This window comes from Dama dama, chromosome 29, assembly GCF_033118175.1.
Source record: "Dama dama isolate Ldn47 chromosome 29, ASM3311817v1, whole genome shotgun sequence".
NCBI classification, from domain to species: domain Eukaryota; kingdom Metazoa; phylum Chordata; class Mammalia; order Artiodactyla; family Cervidae; genus Dama; species Dama dama.
Genome location: NC_083709.1, coordinates 19,252,976 through 19,276,340, shown reverse-complemented (window position 1 = coordinate 19,276,340; position 23,365 = coordinate 19,252,976). Strand labels below are relative to the sequence as shown.

General features: G+C 38.1%; 1 protein-coding gene across 2 annotated transcripts in view; it reads right to left on the bottom strand.

Moving 5' to 3' along the window:
• The window catches only part of INTS9 (integrator complex subunit 9), a 125,925-nt gene that overhangs the window by 80,066 nt on the left and 22,494 nt on the right, over positions 1–23,365 (bottom strand). For both annotated transcript variants that reach the window (XM_061132684.1, XM_061132683.1), the window contains one exon: positions 7,454–7,581. In XM_061132684.1, the coding sequence (XP_060988667.1) occupies positions 7,454–7,518 (65 nt within the window). In that variant the 5' untranslated portion in view covers positions 7,519–7,581. The remainder of the gene's footprint in view (positions 1–7,453; positions 7,582–23,365) is intronic.

Genomic DNA, 23,365 nt, shown 5'->3' with positions numbered 1-23,365 from the left:
ACAAGCTGATCTTTTGAAATATCCCACCCTCACATTTAAAAAATGCTTGGCGTTTTCTCAGAAAAATACTCTATTACCATTAGATGTTGAATTCCCATCTCATTTCATAGTCACATGTGTACCTTCACTTAGAGACTTCTTAAAAATATAGATAGATTAAAAAACCAAGCATTCTAATAAAAGTGTAAAGACAGGCCAGTCTCAATACTATTCTCATTTCACGCACGTGGACTCTTTACAAGAAGGTTATAAATGTCCACTTCCCTTTACAAAGAGAACTGGATCAGAGGACTTGTATCCTGTTTGTTCCCTACTGGGCACACACAACTCAGCCTTCAAATTACAGATGATTGATTCAATTAGTTTTGTCCTCAACAAGTGATTAGAAATGGTATGCTGTGCTGTGTTCAATCCCATCTGACTCTTTGAGATCCCATGGACCGTAGCCCGTCAGCCTCCTCTGTCCATGGGATTTCTCAGGCAAGAATATTGGAGTGGGTTGCCATTTCCTTCTCCAGGGGATCTTCCTCACCCCGGGATCAAACCTGGGTCTCCTGCACTGCAGGCAGATTTTTTTTACCGTGTGAGCCACCAAGAAAACCCATTTACTGCTTACTAAAAAATAATTTTTTAAAAAGTAAAAATTTCAGGTATTACTGTTGCTAAACATTGTTTATAACATCAGAGACTTCTGTGAAATATCTGGAGTTATTCTGGATTTGAGAATTTCCAGTAGATGGGACTGAATGCTCAAAGAAGAGCCTGACCAAGGTGTAACAATAGTGCCGAAGACAAAGGGCCACAGAAATGTAGCCCCAGGTGGCAAATGGATGCTGACTACAGAGATGCAAATATTTTGTTTTTAGGTCCAATTAAGTTAATGACTAAACCATGAAGAGCTAGTAAATGTTAAGCTACGAAAGAGGAAGAAATGTACTACTTTGTTCTTAATGATTACAAAATTTGACCTTGTAAATTTTTTGAACAAGGAAACAAGTCTCTTCACAGAAATCTATGTTAAAGAAACATGGGCGGTAATGATATTAGAAAAATTCTGATTACAGATGAACACATCTTTGTACCCACTATTTAACAATAATTTCTATGGAAAAAAAGGGTGGCTTTAAAAAATGTTATGGTCAAAAAAATATGTATACAAAAATTTTTTTTAGTAGTTTTTAAAAAGGTAAAGTATTCCCATAAGTAACTAAATAAATAACCTAAGGTCTTTAAAAATAACCTATTGTCTAGAAAAATAGTGAAAGGTAGAATGAACATGATATGTAATTCATTTTCTCTTTATATGTTTCATTTTCCCATTTTCCTACTTTGAAATGAATTACTTTTATAATCAGGAAAGAGAGAGGCATAACTACATTCATTCATTCAAAAGATGTTTATAAAAGCTTACTCTTGATTAAAATAGGCAAAGTAGAGGGATATGACAATAACTAATCCTTGAGTCTGAGGAGCTTGCACTGCAGTAGAGGGAGACAGGAACCAGCAATCACAATGGAATAAACTAAACGCTCTGACAGGGACAGCAGAGGCGTTTTGTTCATACAGGAAGGGCACGTGTGACAGTGTGCAGAGGTGTGAGAGAGCAGGAACACAGAACAGGAACGCGGGTTGAAGGCAGAGGTGACTTTCCAGAAAGAGGGACAGGGAACGGCCTCATCATTTAGTGAAGTGCTGAAGAGGGAATGAGGTATTCATCTTCACTTGTTCATTCACGAGTCTTGATTTTTGGGTCAAGCACTCAGAGGCTGGTGATACTGACCACGAGCAAAACGTGCCTGTCATCCTGACAGGGTAGGGAAAACTGATCAAGTAGCCACACACACAGAGAACAAGCTGTTATGAACGATGAGGCCGCACCGCACAAAGCTCCACGAAGTCTCCTAACACGGGAGTGGTCGGGAGTGGTCTAGGCGCTATCAGGACCCCTTGAGTCTCTGCTGATCGAACTGCAATCTGATGTTGGGAAGTCAAGGGGAAACAGGTCAAGGGGCAAGTATGTGTGTGTGCGCGTGCATGTGTGTGTGTGTGTGCGTGAGGTGATTTGTCCCTCATTGTGTCCGATTCTTTTGTGATCCCATGGACTGTAGCCCACCAGGCTTTTCTGTCCATAGGATTTCCCAGGCAAGAATACTGGAGTGGGTTGCCATTTCCTCCTCCAGCGGATCCTCCCAACCCAAGGATTGAACCCGCATCTCCTGTGCTGGCAGGCGGGTTCTTCATCACTGAGCCATCTGCAGTGGGATCAAAGGGCAGGGTTTGGAGGGAACAGAGCAAGAAGATAGCTACAAAGCCCAATCACTCTCACCAGCCTTCAGGATGCATGTCTTAAAAAAGGTTATTCAAATGAAATTTCACGGAGAGTCTCATATACACTACCCTCCCCTTCAACCAACGAAAATGCCATCTCTCTGTCCTTCCCATGTAGAAAGGGCTATCAGAAATGATTTGACAGAGGAGCTCCTGCTTAGTAGGTAGGCTAAGGCAAAGGTGGGATGGGGGGAAGGGTGGAGAGCCTTTTGGCTGAAGGAACAATCTGTGTAGACTGCTCCCAGGCAGAAGAGAAGTCTTTGAAACTGAAGGAATACAAAGAGCAGGAGACTAGAAGGATATCAAAGGTACCAAGAGGAACTTGGTACTTAACCTAAAAGCAATGAAAAATCCACTGAAAGATATTAAACAGATGAGAGACGAGATTAGATCAGTCTATTAATAAAAGGTGATTCTGGAGAAAACTGACATCAAGTGCCCTCTGATAACATGTACTACCATTTGTGTGGTAATTCTACCAAAAACAGTAACCCCAACCTCATTGTGAAGAATCATGAGGCAAACACAAATTGAAAGATGTTACATAAAATAATTGGCCTGTACTCCTAAAAATGGCAAGGTCATCAAAGACACAGAGCTATGAAACTTCCAGACTGAAGGAGATTAAAGACATGACTGAATGCAATGTGTCATCTGGATTGAACCCTGGACCAGTAAGTTACTTTTTTTTTTTTTTGCTATAAAAGGCATTACAGAGAAATATGAGCTGGTATATCCTGGGAAATATAAATAAGGTGCTAAGTTGCTTCTGCCATGTCCGACTCTTTGTGACCCCATGGACGGTAGACTGCCGGGCTCTTCTGTCCACTGGATTTCCCAGGCAAGAAAACTGGAGTGGGTTGCCATGCCCTCCTCCAGGGGATCTTCCTGACCCAGATATTGAACAGTGTTTCTTTTTTTTTTTCCTCCTATTTTTTAAATTTATTTTAATTAGAGGCTAATTACTTTACAATATTGGGGTGGTTTTTGCCATACATTGACATGAATCAGCCATGGGTGTACATGTGTCCCCCCCATCTTGACCCTCCCTCACACCTCCCTCCCCATCCCATCCCTGTGGGTCATCCCAGTGCACCAGCCCTGAGCACCCTGTCTCATGCATCGAACCTGGACTGGTGATCTTTTTCACATATGGTAATATACATGCTTCAATAGTATTCTCTCAAATCATCCCACCCTTGCCTTCTCCCACAGAGTCCAAAAGTTTGTTGGCTTTACATCTGTGTCTATTTTGCTGTCTTGCATATAGGGTCATCGTTACCATCTTTCTAAATTCCATACATACGCGTTAATACACTGTATTGGTGTTTTTCTTTCTGACTTACTTTGCTCTGTATAATAGGCTCCAGTTTCACCCACCTCATTAGAACTGATTCAAATGCATTCTTTTTAATAGCTGAGTAATATTCCATTGTGTATATGTACCACTTCTTTCTTATCCATTCGTCTAGGTTGCTTCCAGGTCCTGGCTATTGTAAACAGTGCTGCAATGAACATTGGGGTGCACGTGTCTCTTTCAGATCTGGATTCCTCGGTGTGTATGCCCAGAAGTGGGATTGCTGGGTCATATGGCAGTTCTATTTCCAGTTTTTTAAGGAATCTCCACACTGTTCTCCATAGTGGCTGTACTAGTTTGCATTCCCACCAACAGTGTAAGAGGTGAACTGCGTTTCTTATGTCTGCTGCATTAGCAGGCGGGTTTTTCACAAGTAGTGCCATCTGGGAAGCCCAACATAGCTCAGACACTAGGATGATATCAATGTAAGTTTCTGGATTTTGATTACTGTGCTGCGGTTATGTAAGAGAACGTCGTCTTATAAAACAGGAACCTGAATATTTAAGGGGCAAAGGAGCATCATGTCTGTATCTTTCAAATGGGTCAGAAAAAACTGTGTGTGTGTGTTAAGAGGAAGTGATATAGTGAATGTGATAAAATGTCAATAACTGGTAACAATAATTGGGAATTGTTTGTACTATTCTTGCAACTTTTCCATAAATCTGAAGCAACAAAATAAAACATTACACAAAAAGAAGACTCTGGATTCAGAGAGCGGCAAGAACAGAATTGAAGAAACTGGTTAGAAGGCTTCAGCAGTGATGCCTGTAAAAGAGGATGATGACCACCACAGTAGCACTTATGAGAAGTGACAGGATTCCAGCACTATCTAGGAGGTAAAAAATGACAAGGCTCAATGAAAGAGTTGGCTTCTCTGGTGGCTCAGTGGTAAAGAACCCACCTGTCAAGGCAGGAGACTTGAGTTCAATCTCTGGGTCAGGAAGATCCCCTGGAGGAGGAAATGGCATCCCCACTCCAGCATTCTTGCCTGGGAAACTCCATGGCCAGAGGAGCTTGTCCAAAAGAGTTCATGGGGTCGCAAAAGAGTCAGACATGACTTAGTGACTAAACAAAAACAGCAACAACAAATGAAAGGCTGGATGCAGGAAGGGAGAAAGGGGGCATCTGGGTGAACTCCCAGTTCTCTGGCTTTTCTATCAGGATGCCCTTTCCTAAGACAGGGCAGCAATGGGCGGGACCAGGTCTGGGAGAGTCGGTTCTCCTCTTCTGGACCAAGTCTAATCAGGATCTCAGTTTGGGGCATGTTGAGTTCTGAAGTGCTTTCAAAGGTACATCCAAAGACAGAAGCCGAGTGGGCATTTAGGATTATGAATGTGGAACTCAGAAGAGCATTATTAACTGAAAAACATATACTTGTATGTGAATGTCTGGATGGTATTGAGGCCCTGTGCATTTATTAAATTCCCTTGGTGGAGGCTCTGTGGCTAAGCACTGAGTACTTTAGAATTCTGATGTGTGATGGCCAGATGGAGGAAACTGAATCTCCAAAGGAGACAGGAGAGGAAGAGTCAGAGGAGTAAAGAAAACCAGGACGGCATGATCATGGAGGAGAGTGATGCTAAATGGTCGAGGAGAATGAGGGTGACAACTGAGTATCACAGCTAATGACAAGGAAGTCATCTGTGATTTTACTGAGAGATGTCCTCGTGGGTTGTGTGGACAAAGCAGACGGGAGGAGCAGGAATGCTGAGGGGACAGTGGAGTGGCGAGAAGGTTAGAAAGGTATTTTTAAAAAATTTTAAGTTAGAAGTGATTGAGCATAAATGGGGAGGAATGAGTCAAGATGAAAAGATTCAAGATAAAGGAAAGATTATAAAAGTGAAATGACTCAGAGGCAAGAAGGATTGGAAACCAGAGAGGATAAAGTGGTTCATTCATTATCACAAATATTTACTGAGCAGCTACTGCATACCAGGAACTATTTTAGGCACTGGGGATACAACAGAGAGCAAACAAAATCTCTGCCCTTATAAAACTTATCTTTCAGTAGAGAAGAAAGACAATACGTAAACCAAATATGTCTGTATGATATAACGAGAAGTGCTCTGAAGACAGACAAAGCAGGACGAAGAGGTAGGGAGGGACTGGGGAAACTATTAATATTTCAGCCAAGCAGATGGCTAAGATTCTGAGCAAATGAAGACACTTTTTGTGAGGGACTGCCATGGGCTGCTAATCATCCCATTAGTATAATGTCCCTCTGAGAGAAAAACAATGACAAGGAGAAGAGAGGGTAGAAGCAGATTTTCTATCGACTTGAGAATACACAACCGGTTAAAGACGGGAACCAACAGGACAGGGAAAACATGTAGCGAGGACTGTCTGCACAATCCAGGTTTGAATACCTAGATGATTCATGACCCTACAGAGCACGTGGGTCCCCTCGTGGGAACCCTCAGCATACCCCGCATTTTGTTTTCTTTAGTAATTACAAATACACAGTTGTTTTTGTAACACAAGTATAACTAAATCTTCAGCGGTGTAATTCTTTTCCTTCTGACAGACTACAAATTCCGTGAGGAAAGAAGAGCTGTCCGTTCTTGTCTGTGTCCTGTGGCCCAGGCCACTGCAGACTGTTAACATCAAGGGAATGAACATTTTAATCACCGGAAGGACACAGACAGTGATACTAGGCTATTTTAATAAGGAAAAACTTGTTCATCATCTTTGTCAAGAAATATATGTGACACCTACAGCTCCTGAATCAACTTTGAATATATTTCTTTTCTCTTTCGGATAGTATCAGTGGACAGTAAATGTATTTCTAAGTGCTGGGTGTGATTATAACTGAATTTTATCAGTTATGCATAAAATGTAATCTGGAATTATCTTTGACCTTGTCCCCATCACCTTACCTTATGCCTTGGTTGTTGTTTAGTCTCTCAGTCATGTCTGGCTCTTGAGTCACCACTGTATGCCTTATCTCAGAAAAAAGTCAATCCTTCACTTTTAATTATATTTTTTCTAGAAGGTTACGGGGTTATCATTATGAATAATGACTGCAGACAATGAAGTCTTGAGCAGTGAATGAGAACACATGAGCTGGTTTACCTAGCTTGTTATGCTTTTAAGTCCTTAAATCTGCTTGAGATAGCTTTGTGTTTCCCTTCCTTCATGCAGTATCACTTTTTGCTACTGGGACTGTATCTGCTTCTAAAAGGATCTGCTGCTTTTATAAATTGCTGCTCCTAAATAGCAGTAAGGTAGAAAACTGATCTCTTAGACAAGGTCTTAGTAAGAGTCAATAGTGCTGCCTGTAGGCTTGGGGTCTCTGCTTTAAGACAAGGACTTTGGCTTCATATATGATTCTGTGATATCTACAGATGATCAGTATTAGATACTAGTAGATATCTAATACATAGATATCTACCAAAAACAAATGTCAGGCTTTAAGATGTCAAGTCCTTGCAAATGATTCTAAAATTCAATTCTTGGGACTCATCAGTTGACCATTTATCAGTTCCTACATGAATTAGCAAGAAAGATGAAATATACAATGACCTCACTTGCACTGAGCAGTTGCAGGAACATTTTACAGAAGCTCAGGAGAAGTTATAATAAAGAAGTCAATCAATAAATCAATACAACACTTTGCATCAACCCAGCCAAAGAATAATACTTTAAGAAGGTTTTTAAGGGAAGAAAGTAAACTCTGGAGCACACACGAGCCATTGCCATCTTGATGCTACTGGGGACCATCTTTCAGCCAACTGCAGCTCATTCCATTTCAGATGCGTCAGTACATACCTTTGAACAAGTGGCAAAGGAAGGAAGTTGAGGGTGGAAGTCATGTCCAGTCCACAGTCCAGCATAATGGTGGTTGACTTGAATTTGAGCACATTGCATGGTAAGGTTGGGTGCCCTGACAGGCAATACTGAAAAGAAAAAAAAAAAACTTTTGTCAATAATCAGTTACAGAAGAAGTCTCAAAAATACAGTGAATCCAATACTTTGGCCACCTCATGCGAAGAGTTGACTCGTTGGAAAAGACCCTGATGCTGGGAGGGATTGGGGCAGGAGGAGAAGGGGATGACAGAGGATGAGATGGCTGGCTGGCATCACCAACTTGATGGGCATGAGTTTGAGTAAACTCCGGGAGTTGGTGATGGACAGGGAGGCCTGGCGTGCTGTGATTCATGGGGTCGCAAAGAGTCGGACAGGACTGAGCGACTGAACTGAACTGAAACAAAGCTGACCACCTTCTCTCATTACAACAGGGTGTAAATCCAGCTAACTTTCTATGTGGTTTCCTCCCTATCACAGCTCTGGATACCACCTCCCCTCACACTCAGCATTCTCTACCTCGGATCATACCCAGTTCTTTGCAGGGTACCAATTTACATCTCAGGCAAGCAGTTTCAGAGGGGCCGAGGTTATTCCAAATAGATGGTTTCCAGGCTGCAGTTTTCCGCCCCATTCTCCCATGACACATTCAGATTTTCACTATCCCATCACACTTAAGTACTGTGTGAGAGTGAAAGAAAGTCAGAGTCGCTCAGGCGTGTCCACTGTGTAAAGTCAAATTAAATTCTAAGCTGGAATCTCAAACTGTGCTACAGGTTAAGTTTTCTCCTCTGTAAATAAGTCAGGTGACTTTCCTTTAGGAGGAAACGATTGGGAAAGGTAAACAAACAAGTATTAGGGTAATGGCTCCTAATGGCTCAGCCGTGTCAGGACAAATGACCTCCCCGATGTGTGGATAGCAGACTGGAGTGATGACCATCAATTCCCAACCAATCAGCAGCCTCCTGCTTGTGGCAGCAGACCTCAGAGGTCAAAGGGACATGAGCCACCAAGGTGTACTCGAAAGAGAGTGACAGGGCAAACCAACATGCCGACTTCAGACACTCTTCATGTCTTCCTCAATGGAGTGGAGATGACAGATACACCACACTGAGAATTATTTATATGCGGTGGACTCTGTGTTACCTTTCGTAATTTGACTGCTGCTCTGAAGAAAAAAATGAAAGAAGAGGAAAAAGACCTTTCCTCTCACTTTTTAAGTCATCCTATAGAAGCCTGTCTTGAACAGCAAAGTCTAGAAAATGGAAGGATCAATGTTCTTCATCTCTGGACAGACATATTCTTTCTTTCTGATTTAAGTATAAGTCAGGGTAAAGCAGGACTTCCCAGGTGGCACAGTGGTAAAGAATCTACCTGCCAATGCAGGAGATCCGGTTTCAATCCCTGGGTTCAGGAAGATGCCCTGGAGAAGGAAATGGCAACCTGCTCCAGTATTATACTGGAGAATCCCATGGACAGAGGAGCCTGGTGAGCTACAGTCCATGGGGCTGCAAAGAGTCGGGCGTGACTGTGTACCCACACACACAGGGTAACGCAACATCAGTGCTGCTCCCACGTGGCCACCACGGCTCAGGCTAAGTCTTTACAGCTACTGGTTGCTCTGCTGGTTCTATCACTGGATAGAACCACTTTTCTCCGGAAGACAGTACAGGAACTGATGAGTTTTTAAAACTGCAGTTTCTAAAACTGATAAGGCCGAGAGCCAAGAAATTTTGGGTGTTCTGCAAGCTTCTTTTCTGGCCACCGCTGTATGGCTTCCAGATTTTAGTTCCCCAACCAGGGATCGAGCCCAGGCCCCTTGCAGTGGAAGTGCAGAATCCTATCCACTGGACTGCCAGGGAAGTCCCTTGCAAGCTTCTTTATTCCTAAGTTTATATAAGATAATTGTATTTTTCATTGTATAATTCACAACTCATGGCCTAAAATAGTACAGGGTTACTTACAATAAAAACAGTAGCAAGAAAGTACTAAAAAAGTCCAGGAAGCATGATTAGGGTAATTATACGTTACCTGTAAGTTCATTCTTTAAGAGCTATCAGAACTATAGAATATATTTTCCAACTAATCAAGACAGAGCTATCCACCCCTGTCCTTTCTCCATCTGTTTCCTATTGCCAGCTTGGTCTTCAAACTTATCTAGGAATCATGTATTTGTTAAACAAACTATCTCAAAATGAACACAGAGCGACCTGTTAAACCTGTCCCAAACATAACAGAGGTTCTAATAAGAGTTCTCCTACAAAAGAAAACAAACAAACACATATTCAGAAAAACCTAAAAAGAACTGGAATGTATCTAATGGTTATTTTTGGGTAGAAAGATTAGTGTAATTTTCTTCTTTCAGCTTTTTGCATCTTCTCAATGTTTGACTATCAGCATTTACCATGCTTTTATAACCAGAAAAAAATATATAACTAAAACAAAGCTGAAAATTTAGCCAGCCACATCAAATGACAAAATCTTTTTGATCTTCATCTTTAAACCATGGATAACAAGCTGCAGCAGAAGACAGAAAATGGACATGGCAAAGCTGCTGCTCAGATTTCAGGCAAAGGAAGTTAGCCATCTAACTGCTCCTGTCATCCAAGGATAAAAAAAGGCGAGGACCACTTTATAAGGGCCATAACCGATTGTAAGACATTTCCAGAGCATCTACTAAGAGTGCCAGACTTTGATGTCAGTAGCTCCAATTTTATGAGTCAGGAAATAGAGCTTTTTGCACAGTTGAAGGGGCTGAGAAGAGAGCCAAAGACACACAGCAAGTTCTCCAGACTCCAGAGATCTTACTCCTGCTTCCCAAACTGCACTGCTCACTTTGTGAGGGTCAGCTCAGTCTGCTGAGAGGAGAATAACTGTCACCAGTCAATGAGCCACCTGGCAAGGTTCCCGAAGTTTCTCTGCTTCACTGATGCTCTCTGCCTGTTTCCAACATGCAGTTGTGAACAATCACCAAGTAGATTATAATCCAGTAAGGCTTAGGAGAGTAATGCACAAAAACAGTAAGTGATCATGTGATTTTAATTTCATAATTAGAAAAAGGATGACAAAAAATTTGAAAACTACTCCTCACCAGCGTTTTTACAGGCCCTGACTTCCATGTTTGTAAAAGCTGTAATTTCAGGGCACTACTGCCCTGTGTGCTGCTGACGACTTACAGCTCTGTGCTCTTTGTCTGTTGTTGCAAAGCACTTCATCTCTACTGGCTGCCTAGAAAAAATACACCGTCACTTGTTTAATCCTGCTCTTGCTGTTGAACAATTACGGTCGCTTTAGGTTGCTCTATCACAAACATGACTGTGGTATTAACTTTAGCGCTCAAGGCTTTTTCCACACTGGACCATTTCTTCAGAGGATTCCCAGAAGTGGCATTAACTAGGTCAAAAAAATATAAGCATTTTATGGCTCTTGAAATATGCTGCCAAAATGTTTTCCAAAAAAGGCTGTGCCTATTTACAATGTCATCAGTCACACAGCAGAAGATCCATTACACTGCTTAGTCCCATTAGCACTACGGTCAAAACCATCTGGAATCTACCAAAACAGAAGTTAGTAAACGTCAGCAGTGGCTATCTGGGAGCAATTAAATGACCCTAAACAGGAAATCAACCACTTGATAAATGCTTTAATTTTGAGAGGCAGTTTGATGAAATGATTTAAAGCAGGGAGAAAAGCAAAAATGCCTAGGCTCAAAAACTAGTCATGCTCATTATTAACAAGATTTGGGGAAAATTACTTAACTTTGCAAAGATACAGTTTCCTTATCCACAAGATACAGTAATAGCAGCTACCCTCCTAAAGTTGTGAGGACTAAATGAACAGATACAGAACCTGACATAGAGTATGTATTCATTGTTGCTGTAGTTACAGAAGGGGTTGAAGAGGCTACCAAAAATTTTTTTTTGGGGGGGACACCTAAATTTACAGCATTTTAAAGAAGAAATTCTATTTCATTGTGGCATTCACTAATGTTTTAGACATCTGTGTATCCCATGAGACTAGGCAGGGACATCCCTAGTGGTCCAACTGGTTAAGAATTCACCTGCCAATGCAGGAGACATGGGTTCAATCCCTGGTCTGGGAACTAGGATCCCACATGAGCAACTAAGCCCACAAGCCACACCTTCTGCAGCCCCCGACTTGTGCAACTAGAGAAGCCTGCAAAAAAAAAAAAAAAGAAAGCCTGCATGCAGCAACGCTGACCCAGCCCAGTCAATATATAAACACCCAGCACAGCCAGCCGATCAACTAGAAAAAAAAAAGACTAGGTAAAGGGAACAAACAATTTTACAAATATTTTTCTATTGCAAGTTTTCCCTCCAGGAAGATAACAGTTACTACTGCAAAAGTGAATATTCTAGCAAACATAAGGTTTTATATGTTTTATTTATTCATTTAGTTTTTTTAGCATTATTGACATTTTGGGGGTACATTTTTTTTTTAATCAATTATACTTAGTAAACATATTTCCAATTCTCTTACTTTCCTTTAAAACCGTTTTATTACGGAAAATTTCAAACACATAAGTAAGCAAAATTAGTAAAATAAACTCCCATCACTCAGATTTAACAAGTGTCCATTTTCTGCCCTTCTCTTCATTGCCTTCCTTTTGATGTTGACACACTTCTGCAGAATAGCTACTGTGCTGACAAACCAATCTGATCTCTGAAAATACTGTTTTCATAAAGACTCTTAAATCTATCACTTATCCACAACTGAGACAAAAACATGATTCCATTTTTCTAAATGTCATAGCAAAATTCATTAAACCTAACTTCTTCCACCTTTAACTCATCTTTAGTTTTTAACACCTCCAAGTCCTGTAACAATTTAAATCTATTTCTGAAATCTCTATTTTGTCCACTGTCCTTTTTTGGTTTTGTTTTCCATTTTTGCCCTCAAAGCTGTAGTTTTTACTATACTGAAATATTTGAAAACAAGTTGGAATGAAGACTTCAGTACTAAAATAGTCTTCCCAAGGATCTTAATGGTGGCTACATTTAATCTGTGTATTTAGGGAATGCTGCCATTTCTACTATATAACAACATTTTTCTGAGCCAGAAGTATTGCACTGATTTCTCTTTAATTTTTTTGCTCTTCCTTTACATTTTAAGATGTTTTATTCCTTTAGTTCAAAACCAACTAGTCAATTATCATTAACATAAATACATCTTGCTTTTCAATTTCTACTTTTGGTTTTATTGTTCAAGTTTTATCTGTAAAAATTCCTACAGTTGGATGTGCAGTGTAGCCCATTAAATTATGCATTCAGGCTACAGACAGCCCTCTAAGTGATGCTCCGGAGGAATTTTTCAAATTTACATTGAGTCTTCAATTTATCCATTCCTAAGTACTATGTGACTTCTGTTGTGATTTCTGCTTTGAGCTGCAAAGAACTCTGTGTTGTATGTGTACATGTGCTTGGTTTCACTTTCAAATATAAAAGTGGTAATGGTTATCTTTTTGGTAAGTGATTTCTAATTTTCTTGTGGGCAGGGCATATATTTTATATATACTTCGATATTCATTGAAACTTGCTTTGTAACAGTATAGTGTGAATAGTTGATTTTTTATAAATGAACCAGTGTGCATGAAAACTGGAAATATATAATCTAATTGTTGTATACAGAGCAGATCAAGTTTATCATCTTACCTAAATCTCAGGAGAAAAGAACTTGTTGATTTCTTTTTGTAATTCTGTCCTATTTTGCTTTTTACATCTTGAGGCTACATTGCTACATAATCAGAATTATTACTATTGCATGTTTTATCATTATGTAATGCTCTTTGTCTCAAAATCTATTTTTAGATTTATTTCTAAATAATATAGCTGTATCAATTTTTCCTTTAGGGGATCATCCTGTGTTTTTTTAAATGGAATTTACATATATATAGTTAAAAGTGAATCACCAAATTCAGGAAGCAACTACTTTTGAACTATTTCTTCTAGCTATTTCTCAGTAATATCACTATACTATTATTTCTTTAGTTTTAGTTGTTACTGACTTTTTTCTACTATAGAAGCTATTTCAAAACTGATGAAACTGCTATGGTCCATAACCAACATATGTACAAAAGGATTCTCTATCACATTTGAAGCAAAGTTTATGAAGACAACTGCCACTCTACTTGAACTGGGTAACAAAAATTTCAAAGAAATGAGAAGTTTGTGTAACAGAGTAATGTACTGATTAACACAATCATTAAAGCAACTTGTCATGATTTAACTCTGTTTCTTCTCTCAGTGCTATGCAAATTAAAGAAAGATATATCCTAACAACAGTATTGTAGAGTCAGTGAATTATTCTACACTTTTTTTTAAAAAAACAGTTAATGATTATTTACCATCATTTTAACCAACTTCTTTGTTTACCAATCCTTCTTGTATCTCATTTCTCTCTTTTAGGGCCAATTCCCTTTTTCCTGAAGTACATCCTTTAGTCTACTTCCTTCAAATGGTAAACTCTTAGTCATTTTTGGCCTGGAAATTTCTTAAGTTTGACTTTACTTCTCAATAGTTATGGTGGTGGAATTACAAGGTAGCAAACTATCTTAAACAGCAAATATATTAATCCAACTGTCTTCTGGCAACTCTTAGGGCTAGTGAGAGATCTGCTGCTAGTCTAACTGGTAATTCTTTATAGGTGGCTATTAAAATCTCTTTGCCATAGTGTTTTGATATTTTATTAAGATGTACATTGGTATTTTTCTGGGGGGGAGAGAATTATGCTTCTAACATATAAGGACTCATCTTTCACAGCTGTGAAAAACACGGTCAGCTATTATCATTTTTAATACTACCTCTACCCCATTCTTCCTAGTTTCTACTAGTGAAATGCCTATTAAATGTATGTTGTAATGTTTCATTTTACTCTCTGTCTCTGTAACTATATTACCCTTTCATATTTTGCTTTTTGGGCTCTATATATTCCATTCTGGATACTTTTCTCAGCTCTATCTTAATTTGTTAATTCTTTCCTATTGGTGTCATATCTGCTATTTAAACGCCTCTACTGAAATTTTCTTTTCACTGACTACTTTTCATTTCTAGAAGTTCTCTTTTTTAAAAAATAACATCTTGGTCTCTTCACAGGTTTGGTATCTTCATTTATGTCTTTGGTCATTTCAATGTTTTAATTTTAGACTCTCCATCAGACTGTACAATTGTCTAAGGTTCTTAGGAGTCTTGTTTGGTTTGATGATTCAAATTGATAATGGATTTCATTACTGTTGTTTTAAATTTTTGGATGGTGAGCCCATCTTTGGTGGGGCTACATCTGTGGGAATTCTATGTATCACCATCTTGAGATCAATCTTTAAGTAGACTTCTCAGCTTGACTATTTGTACTTATAGAGGAGCAGACAAATCAGATTCAAGACTCTCAAAGCACTGGCCCCAGCTCCTTGCAGAGACAATCTTCCTTATTGACCTCTAGAATAAGCAAATGGTATTTTTCTAGCACTCCTTTCATTGAGGTACACAGCCCTTGGTGGGGGGAGCAGTTTCTGGTTTTGAAATATATATTTCTGAATATTACAACTGTTACTAAGAAGATTCACATTACGACCTCAGGTTTTAGCCAATCTAAAAGACTTTAATTTTAAAAAGCTGCTATGAACACAAAATGACAACCAGCCAATCTGGCCTCACAGAAATCTTTAAAAGCCATGAATTACTTTAATCTTTAAAAGTATGAATTACTGTAAACTGCATTAATAACAACAACAACAACATAATTTGGCAAACCAACTATATCTCAATTAAACAAATAAAAAATAAAGAATTTGTCAGATTTGTATGTATGGTAAACTTGGCAATTTCATCACATGGCAAATTCAAGTTTAGCGAACTGGCTTTGAGAAGTCAGTCTCTTTTGCAGAGAGAACCATGGACTGAAACATCACATATGTACTCACTCCTCTTTCCTAGTCTTCTTTAAAATAATGATAATACATAGAGTTATTATGATATGGTATTTATTAAATGTCAGGCACTCTGCAAGAACTTTACATTTAACTCCTTTAATCCTCCCAGGAATGCTATGAGGTAGACACTACAGTCCCATGTTACAGATGAAGAAAATGCAGCACAGAAATTGGGAGGTCCCAAAGTTGTGGAGGCGGGGCCAGCACGTGAACCAGGAGAATGAGATCTAGACGCAGAGCATTTCACACCACAGCATGCCACGCTACACAGAGGGAAAGGGGCGTCACACGTCAAAAACACTGCAGAGATGACATGCTCTGAAAGGCCATAGTTTGAGTTGATAAGAATGTAGACTGAATTTATAATTTAGTGAACAGAGAAAACTAGTTAGCTGGTTAAGTTAAGGCAAAGCAAAGATTAAATTATTAAATATGTCTGCAATCTATCATAAGCAGTAATGTTTTTTCTGTTGGCTTTCCCCTTCCATTAAAAAAAAAAGATTAATAAACAAAAGATGATAGAATTCTCTTGCTGTAAAGTAGTTTTACTGATGAAACTGTTTTTAAAGCTCTGTAATGTAACCTTTAGGTTGAGCTAGTGCCAAAAGCTCTTTAATCTTGTTTAGGAGAATTTTACACACTATAAAGGAACTTTTTTTTATAGGTAACAGTGTTAATGAAGGAAGCTGTAAATGACATCATCATCATAATTTTTTCCCTCTTTTTCTCAATTTTCTATTTAACTAACTCATATATTCACTGTGGATATCTGTGAGCAGAGAGAAGAGGTTCAGTTTTCTCTCTCTGGCAGTGAAATAAACTTTAGTTCTTTCTGAGTCAAATATGACATTAAAAAAATACTTCTAGCAAATTGATTTTAATGAAATGCTTTTCCTTCTTGGTACAACATTAGAAAACCAATTAGTATAATTAACATACAAATGAATATAGGGAAAAACAAAATTCAAAAGATTGAGAAAAGTATTTAAAATACTCAATATCAATCTAAAGGTAAAAAGTCTTACCAAACTATAAACAGAAGAGTATTTCTTTGATCTGACAATAAGTCGCTAACCAAATTCTACATCACAGTTGATGATGAAGCATAAGAAACAGTTTCCTAAATGTCAAGAACAAAAGAATACCCACTATGACTGCTTAAATTCAGCACTGTACTGGAAATGATATATAATGCAATAAGACAAGTAAGAAAAATAAAAGATAAAATGATTAGAAGTGGAGAAATAAAAATGTCACTGTCCACAGATGATATGCTTATAAGACATTCTGAAGAAAATCTACTACAACTAAGAGAGTTCATCAAGATAGCTGGATACAAAAAAAATCAGACTACTAAAATTAACGGAGTTCTTACATACCAGCAACGAACATTCAGTAAAAGTAAAAAGAATTAAAATGAGAATACCATGTTGTATATGGTAAAAATTTAAATGTATCATAAAAGTAAAAAAAAAAAAAAAGTATAAAACTCTATAATAAAACTTAAAAAAAAAACCCAACATATAAAACTCTCCTTAAAAATAATGTTAATTGGAAAGATAATAAGCTGTTGTAAAAAACAGAAACAATAGGTGAGGGAGATTAACAGGTTCAAACTTCTAGATGCAAAATGAATGAGTCATGGGTTTGAAATGTACAGTGTGGGGAATAGAACCAATAATTATGTAATATATTTGTATGGCGACAGATGGTACTTGACTTATTCTGGTGATCATTTTGAAATACATCTGAAATACAAAGAAATATTTGAATCACTATGACATGTAATGGGAACTAACAGTTATAGGTCAATTATACTTTAGAAAGAAACACAGAAAAAGAGGTCAAAACTGTTGTTACCACAGGCAAAGCAGTAAGAAGAGGAAGGATTGGATGAAGGTGGTCAAAAATTACAAGCTTACTTATTATAAGATAAATAAGTACTAGGAATATAATATAAATGATAAATAAAACTAACACTGCTATATGTTATATATAAAAGCAATAAGAGTAAATTCTAAGAGTTCTCATCACAAGGAAAATTTTTTCTATTTCTTTAATTTTATATCTATATGAGATAATAGATGTTCACTAAATTTATTGTGGCCATCATCTTGTGATATATGTAAGTTAAATCATGCTGTACACCTTAATTTACAGAGTAACGTATGTCAATTACATTTCAATAAAGTTGGAAGAAAAAAGTATAAAAACAGGGATTTTAGTTGGGAAAAAAAAGACTCTAAGAGACTAACAAAAGGGGAGCGCCTTCACTGCCAGCAGACTGTGTTATAAAAATGTTCTTGAGGAAGAAAGAATCTATACCAAAAAAGTGAAGAACTCTGGAAATGGTGAAAACAAATGCAAATTTTAAAAGCTGCTTTTAAAACTGTTTAAAAATATAATTAACTGTCTAAAGGAAAAAAATGGTAACAATATGGTGTGGAGTTTATAATGTATAAAAATAAAATGTGTGACCACCACAGCACAAAGAATGGGAGGAAAAACTTGAAAGTAAACTACTGTAAGGTTCTTATATTTAACATGAAATGAGCCAATTCCTCAAAACAAACCTACTTAAAAAAAATCAGTTCTCACTAATCTACTTTTTATGGAAACTAAAAGTCATATGAAAGAGTCAATTAAGAGCTAAGATCAGCTAAAAATATATTGAAGAATAACTATTAGAGAAGATTTAAATTTTCTGATATTAAAACTTACTACAGAGTAATTAACAGTAAGACATTGCACTAAAATAGCTCGTGGACAAGTGGTAAAGGAATAAACAGCCCAGAAATGAGGAACATGTGTGTCTTGGAGTCTGAAATAAAAGCAGCATTACTAATATATGGAGTGCTGGGAACAGTTGAAACCCATTTGGAAGAATTACTTCACACCACATAAAAAAATTAATTCCGGATGACTTAAGAAGACAAAAACTTCACAATTTGTAATGAAAAATAAAATGGAAAGAGGATAACACCTCATCACTCTGGGATAGTGGGGAATTTCTTAAAGAGACAAGAAGCACAAAGTGTAAGGCAAAGTTTCGTATATTCGACTATGGTACCTTAAAATGAAAGCCTTCAAAAGACATCACAACAGAGAGAAAACACAAGCCAGAGACTGAGAGAAGGTATTTCCAAAAAATGTTATTTTTAAAAAATGCTGGTAACCTATTCAGTACAAAAAGCTCATTCAAATTAACAACAATAAAAAGATTTAAAAATCCAGCAGAAATGGGGAAACATAAGTGGTCAGTAAATAAAGGTATAAAGAAGCTCAGTACCACCTGTGTCAAGGACATACAAAATAGGATTTGATAGGCTAAGAAAGACAATTCCAACAGACTAAAATTAGACTAAAGACACTATATTTTGGAAAGAAGGTAGTCAAACTGGAGTATAAATTAGTACAATCACTCTGGAGAAGAATCTGGCAACACCGAAAAATACTGAGGGCTGCCCTGGTGGCTCAGTTGGTAAAGAATCTGCCTGTGAAACAGGAGACCCAGGTTCAACCCCTGGGTGGGGAAGAGCCCTTGAAGAAGGAAATGGCAACCCACTTCAGTATTCTTGCTTGGGAAATCGCATGGACAGAGGAGCCTGGTGGGCTACAGTCTATAGGGTTGCAAAGAGTTGGACATGACTTAGCAGCTAAGCCACCAATAATACTGAATATATATATACACACTGCAACATACACTAAACTAATAAAGCCACGCATGGGTATGATACACGTCAACTTGAGGAAACTGGAGAAGGAGGAAAAGTGAAGATTGGGAATCTTGCCTTTAGATACGACTTATGTCAAAAGTGGGGAGGAGAGGAAGATCTGATCCAAAAGGAAAAAAGGCAAACCGTTAACATCTATTTCACGTCAGTAACGAGGGCAAGAGCGTTTTTCTGTATTATTATCGACGCTTCTGCAGACATTAGAATTCTGTAACTATACCTTTCCTACTATTGTCAAAATCTGTAGTGCCCTTTTCTTTATAACAAAAGTCGCACGGTACAAAAGCAAAATCTAACAGAGTTTAATGGATAAATATTTGAATATTAGTATAGCATTTGCCAGGTATGTTTGTTAATTTTCAAGGAATTACTAGTGATAATGGTTCATGATTTTCACTTTGATTCATATTATACTGGTCCAGATGCAAAGGGAACATGACTTACAACTACTGACATGGCAATAGAAATGGAATAAAGTGAGAATGTTACCTCACAAAATTCAGTAAGATATTGCCTTGGAGGAAGGAAAGAAACAGATACCACCCAGATTTTTGTCTCAAGTTTTGAGATTACGTTACTGACTTTAATAAACTCCTTGATGCTCTCTGAAGTTTGGCAAAACATTTCTCTAGCAAGATTCAGGAAGGCTTTTAATTTTATGAGAAAAATTTCAAATGCTATTGATAATTATCTAATTACCAGAAATGTTACATTAATCTGATAGCTATATTTATAAAGAATACATATTCATAAAAATAAACATCCATGCTGACACCTGAAAATAAATTCTAAAAATAAAAAGTAGACCCTTGCTTAGAAAGGAACAGAAATTGAAAATATCACTGTATGAATTACCTCCAGGAACAATAAGAATTACTAGCAAACATTTTCTGTCCAATATTAAATTAGCTCTTTCCCCCAAACTGAATGAAGTAAATACTATCAATATCAACTCGATTGTCAGTGCCCAAGGTCACACAGTCAATGACACTGATTTTGCACTCAAATCAGTACAAGTCTCAAATACTTTCTTGTAAATCATCCCACAAATCTGGAAAACTCAGCAGTGGCCACAGGACTGGAAATGGCCAGTTTTCATTCCGATCCCAAAGAAAGGCAATGCCAAAGAATGCTCAAACTACCGCACACTTGCATTCATCTCACACGCTAGTAAAGTAATGCTCAAAATTCTCCAAAACAGGCTTCAGCAATACGTGAACCGTGAACTTCCAGATGTTCAAGCTGGATTTAGAAAAGGCAGAGGAACCAGAGATCAAATTACCAACATCCGCTGAATCATCAAAAAAGCAAAAGAGTTCCAGAAAAACATCTATTTTTGCTTTATTGACTATGCCAATGCATTTCACTGTGTGGATCACCATAAACTGTGGAAAATTCTTAAAGAGATGGGAATACCAGACCACCTGACCTGCCTCTTGAGAAACCTGTATGCAAGTCAGGAAGCAACAGTTAGAACTGGACATGGAACAACAGACTGGTTCCAAATAGGAAAAGGAGTACATCAAGACTGTATATTGTCGCCCTGCTTATTTAACTTATATGCAGAGTACATCATGAGAAATGCTGGGCTGGAAGAAGCACAAGCTGGAGTCAAGATTGCCTGGAGAAATATCAATAACATCAGATACGCAGATGACACCACCCTTATGGCAGAAAGTGAAGAGGAACTAAAAAGCCTCTTGATGAAAGTGAAAGAGGAGAGTGAAAAAGCTGGCTTAAAGCTCAACATTCAGAAAACTAGGATCATGGCATCTGGTCCCATTACTTCACGGCAAATAGATGGGGAAACAGTGGAAACAGTGTCAGACTATTTTCTTGGGCTCCAAGATCACTGCAGATGGTGACTGCACCCATGAAATTAAAAGATGCTTACTCCTTGGAAGGAAAGTTATGACCAACCTAGACAGCATATTTAAAAGCAGAGACATTACTTTGCCAACAAAGGTCCATCTAGTCAAGGCTATGGTTTTTCCAGTAGTCATGTATGGTTGTGAGAGTTGGACTGTGAAGAAAGCTGAGCACTGAAGAATTGATGCTTTTGAACTGTGGTGATGGAGAAGACTCTTGAAAGTCCCTTGGACTACAAAGAGATCCAACCAGTCCATCCTAAAGGAAATCAGTCCTGGGTGTTCATTGAAGGACTGATGCTGAAGCTGAAACTCCAATACTTTGGCCACCGCATGCGAAGAGTTGACTCATTGGAAAAGACCCTGATGCTGGGAGGGATTGGGGGCAGGAGGAGAAGTGGAGGACAGAGGACGAGATGGCTGGATGGCATTACTGACTCGATGGACATGAGTTTGAGTAAACTCCGGGAGTTGGTGATAGACAGGGAGGCCTGGTGTCCTGCGATTCATGGGGTTGCAGAGTTGGACACGACTGAGTGACTGAACTGAACACATTAGAAGTTTTATATATATATACACACACACACACACACACACATATATATATAGTGCATTATACTAAAAGCAACAGAGTTAATATGGATAGGATAGTTGGATAGAAAAAAAAAATCAAGAATATTAGCAATAAAAATATCCCTAATTTTTCTCTAGTAATCTCTTCTAATTTCTCCTTCAATATTGCTTCCCTGTTGTACCACTACCTAACTCCTGCTTGGTTACTTCTAAGATAGTTTGGAATAAACCAAGAAAAAGGAAAGTGAAAGTAGCTCAGTCATGTCTGACTCTTTGCGACCTCATGGACTATACAGTCCATGGAAGTCTCCAGGCCAGAATACTGGAGTGGGTAGCCTTTCCCTTCTCCAGGGAATCTTCCCAACCCAGGGATCAAACCCAGGTCTCACGTATTGCAGGCGGATTCTTTGCCAGCTGAGCCACAAAGGAAGCCCAAGAATACTGAGGTGTGTGGCCTATCCCTTCTCCAGCAGGGCTTCCTGACCCAGGAATCAAACCAGGGTCTCCTGCATTGAAATGGAGAGCATTCAATTAGTTAATTAAGATGGCCGACAGAGTTATTTCCATACTTCTGAGAAGCTGTACATTTGTATACTTTAGCCTTTAAAAAATATGGTATTTCCTAATGGTAAAGTCATTTTAAGTCTTATTTTGAAATTTAGTTTCAGTTAGATCTTCTGAATGTACTTAAAATTTCCTTAATAACAGAATCAAGTATCAGTTTTTAATTTAAAATTTAATTAATTAAAATACAATTTTAAACTGTTAAATAGCCACATGCAACTGGCGGATACTCTAATGCCTTGGGCAATTTTAGAAAAAGAGAGGGAAAGTTAGGGAAAGGTTTCTGAGATTACTCAAAGGAGAAGAATCATAAAAGAAAATCTATAAATTGGACTTAATTTAAATTTAAAACTTCTTCAAAAGACACCCTTAAGAAAATGAAAGATACCTAAGAGACTGGGAGAAAATATCTGCAAAACACATATCTGACAAAGGACTTGAAAAGAGAAAATTAAAAGAATTTTTATAATTCCAGCCAAGATAAAAAACTGAATGTTAATGTAAGAATGTAGTTCACTGACCTTTGATTTCAGATTTTTGTGTTCATCAGAAGAGCTTCATTTTCACTCAGATTAATTTTATGATTCATAAAAGTAATTATTTTTAACTTAGAAAATAAATTTGTATTAACAAAATACAGTTTTTATCACTCTTATTAAAAAAAAAATTCTTACAACTCAGTTCAGTTCAGTCGCATCCGACTCTTTGCGACCCCATGAACCGCAGCACACCAGGCCTCCCTGTCCATCACCAACTCCCGGAGTCCACCCAAACCCATGTCCATTGAGTCGGTGATGCCATCCAGCCATCTCATCCTCTGTCATCCCCTTCTCCTCCTGTCCTCAATCTTTCCCATCATCAGGGTCTTTTCAAATGAGTCAGCTCTTCACATCAGGTGACCAAAATACTGGAGTTTCAGCTTCAGCATCAGTCCTTCCAATGAACACCCAGGACTGATTTCCTTTAGGATGGACTGGTTGGATCTCCTTGCAGTCCAAGGCACTCACAAGAGTCTTCTCCAACACCACAGTTCAAAAGCATCAATTCTTTGGCACTCAGCTTTCTTTATAGTCCAACTCTCACATCCATACATGACTACTGGAAAAACCATAGCCTTGACTAGATGGACCTTTGTTGATAAAGTAATGTCTCTGCTTTTTAATATGCTGTCTAGGTTGGTCATAACTTTTCT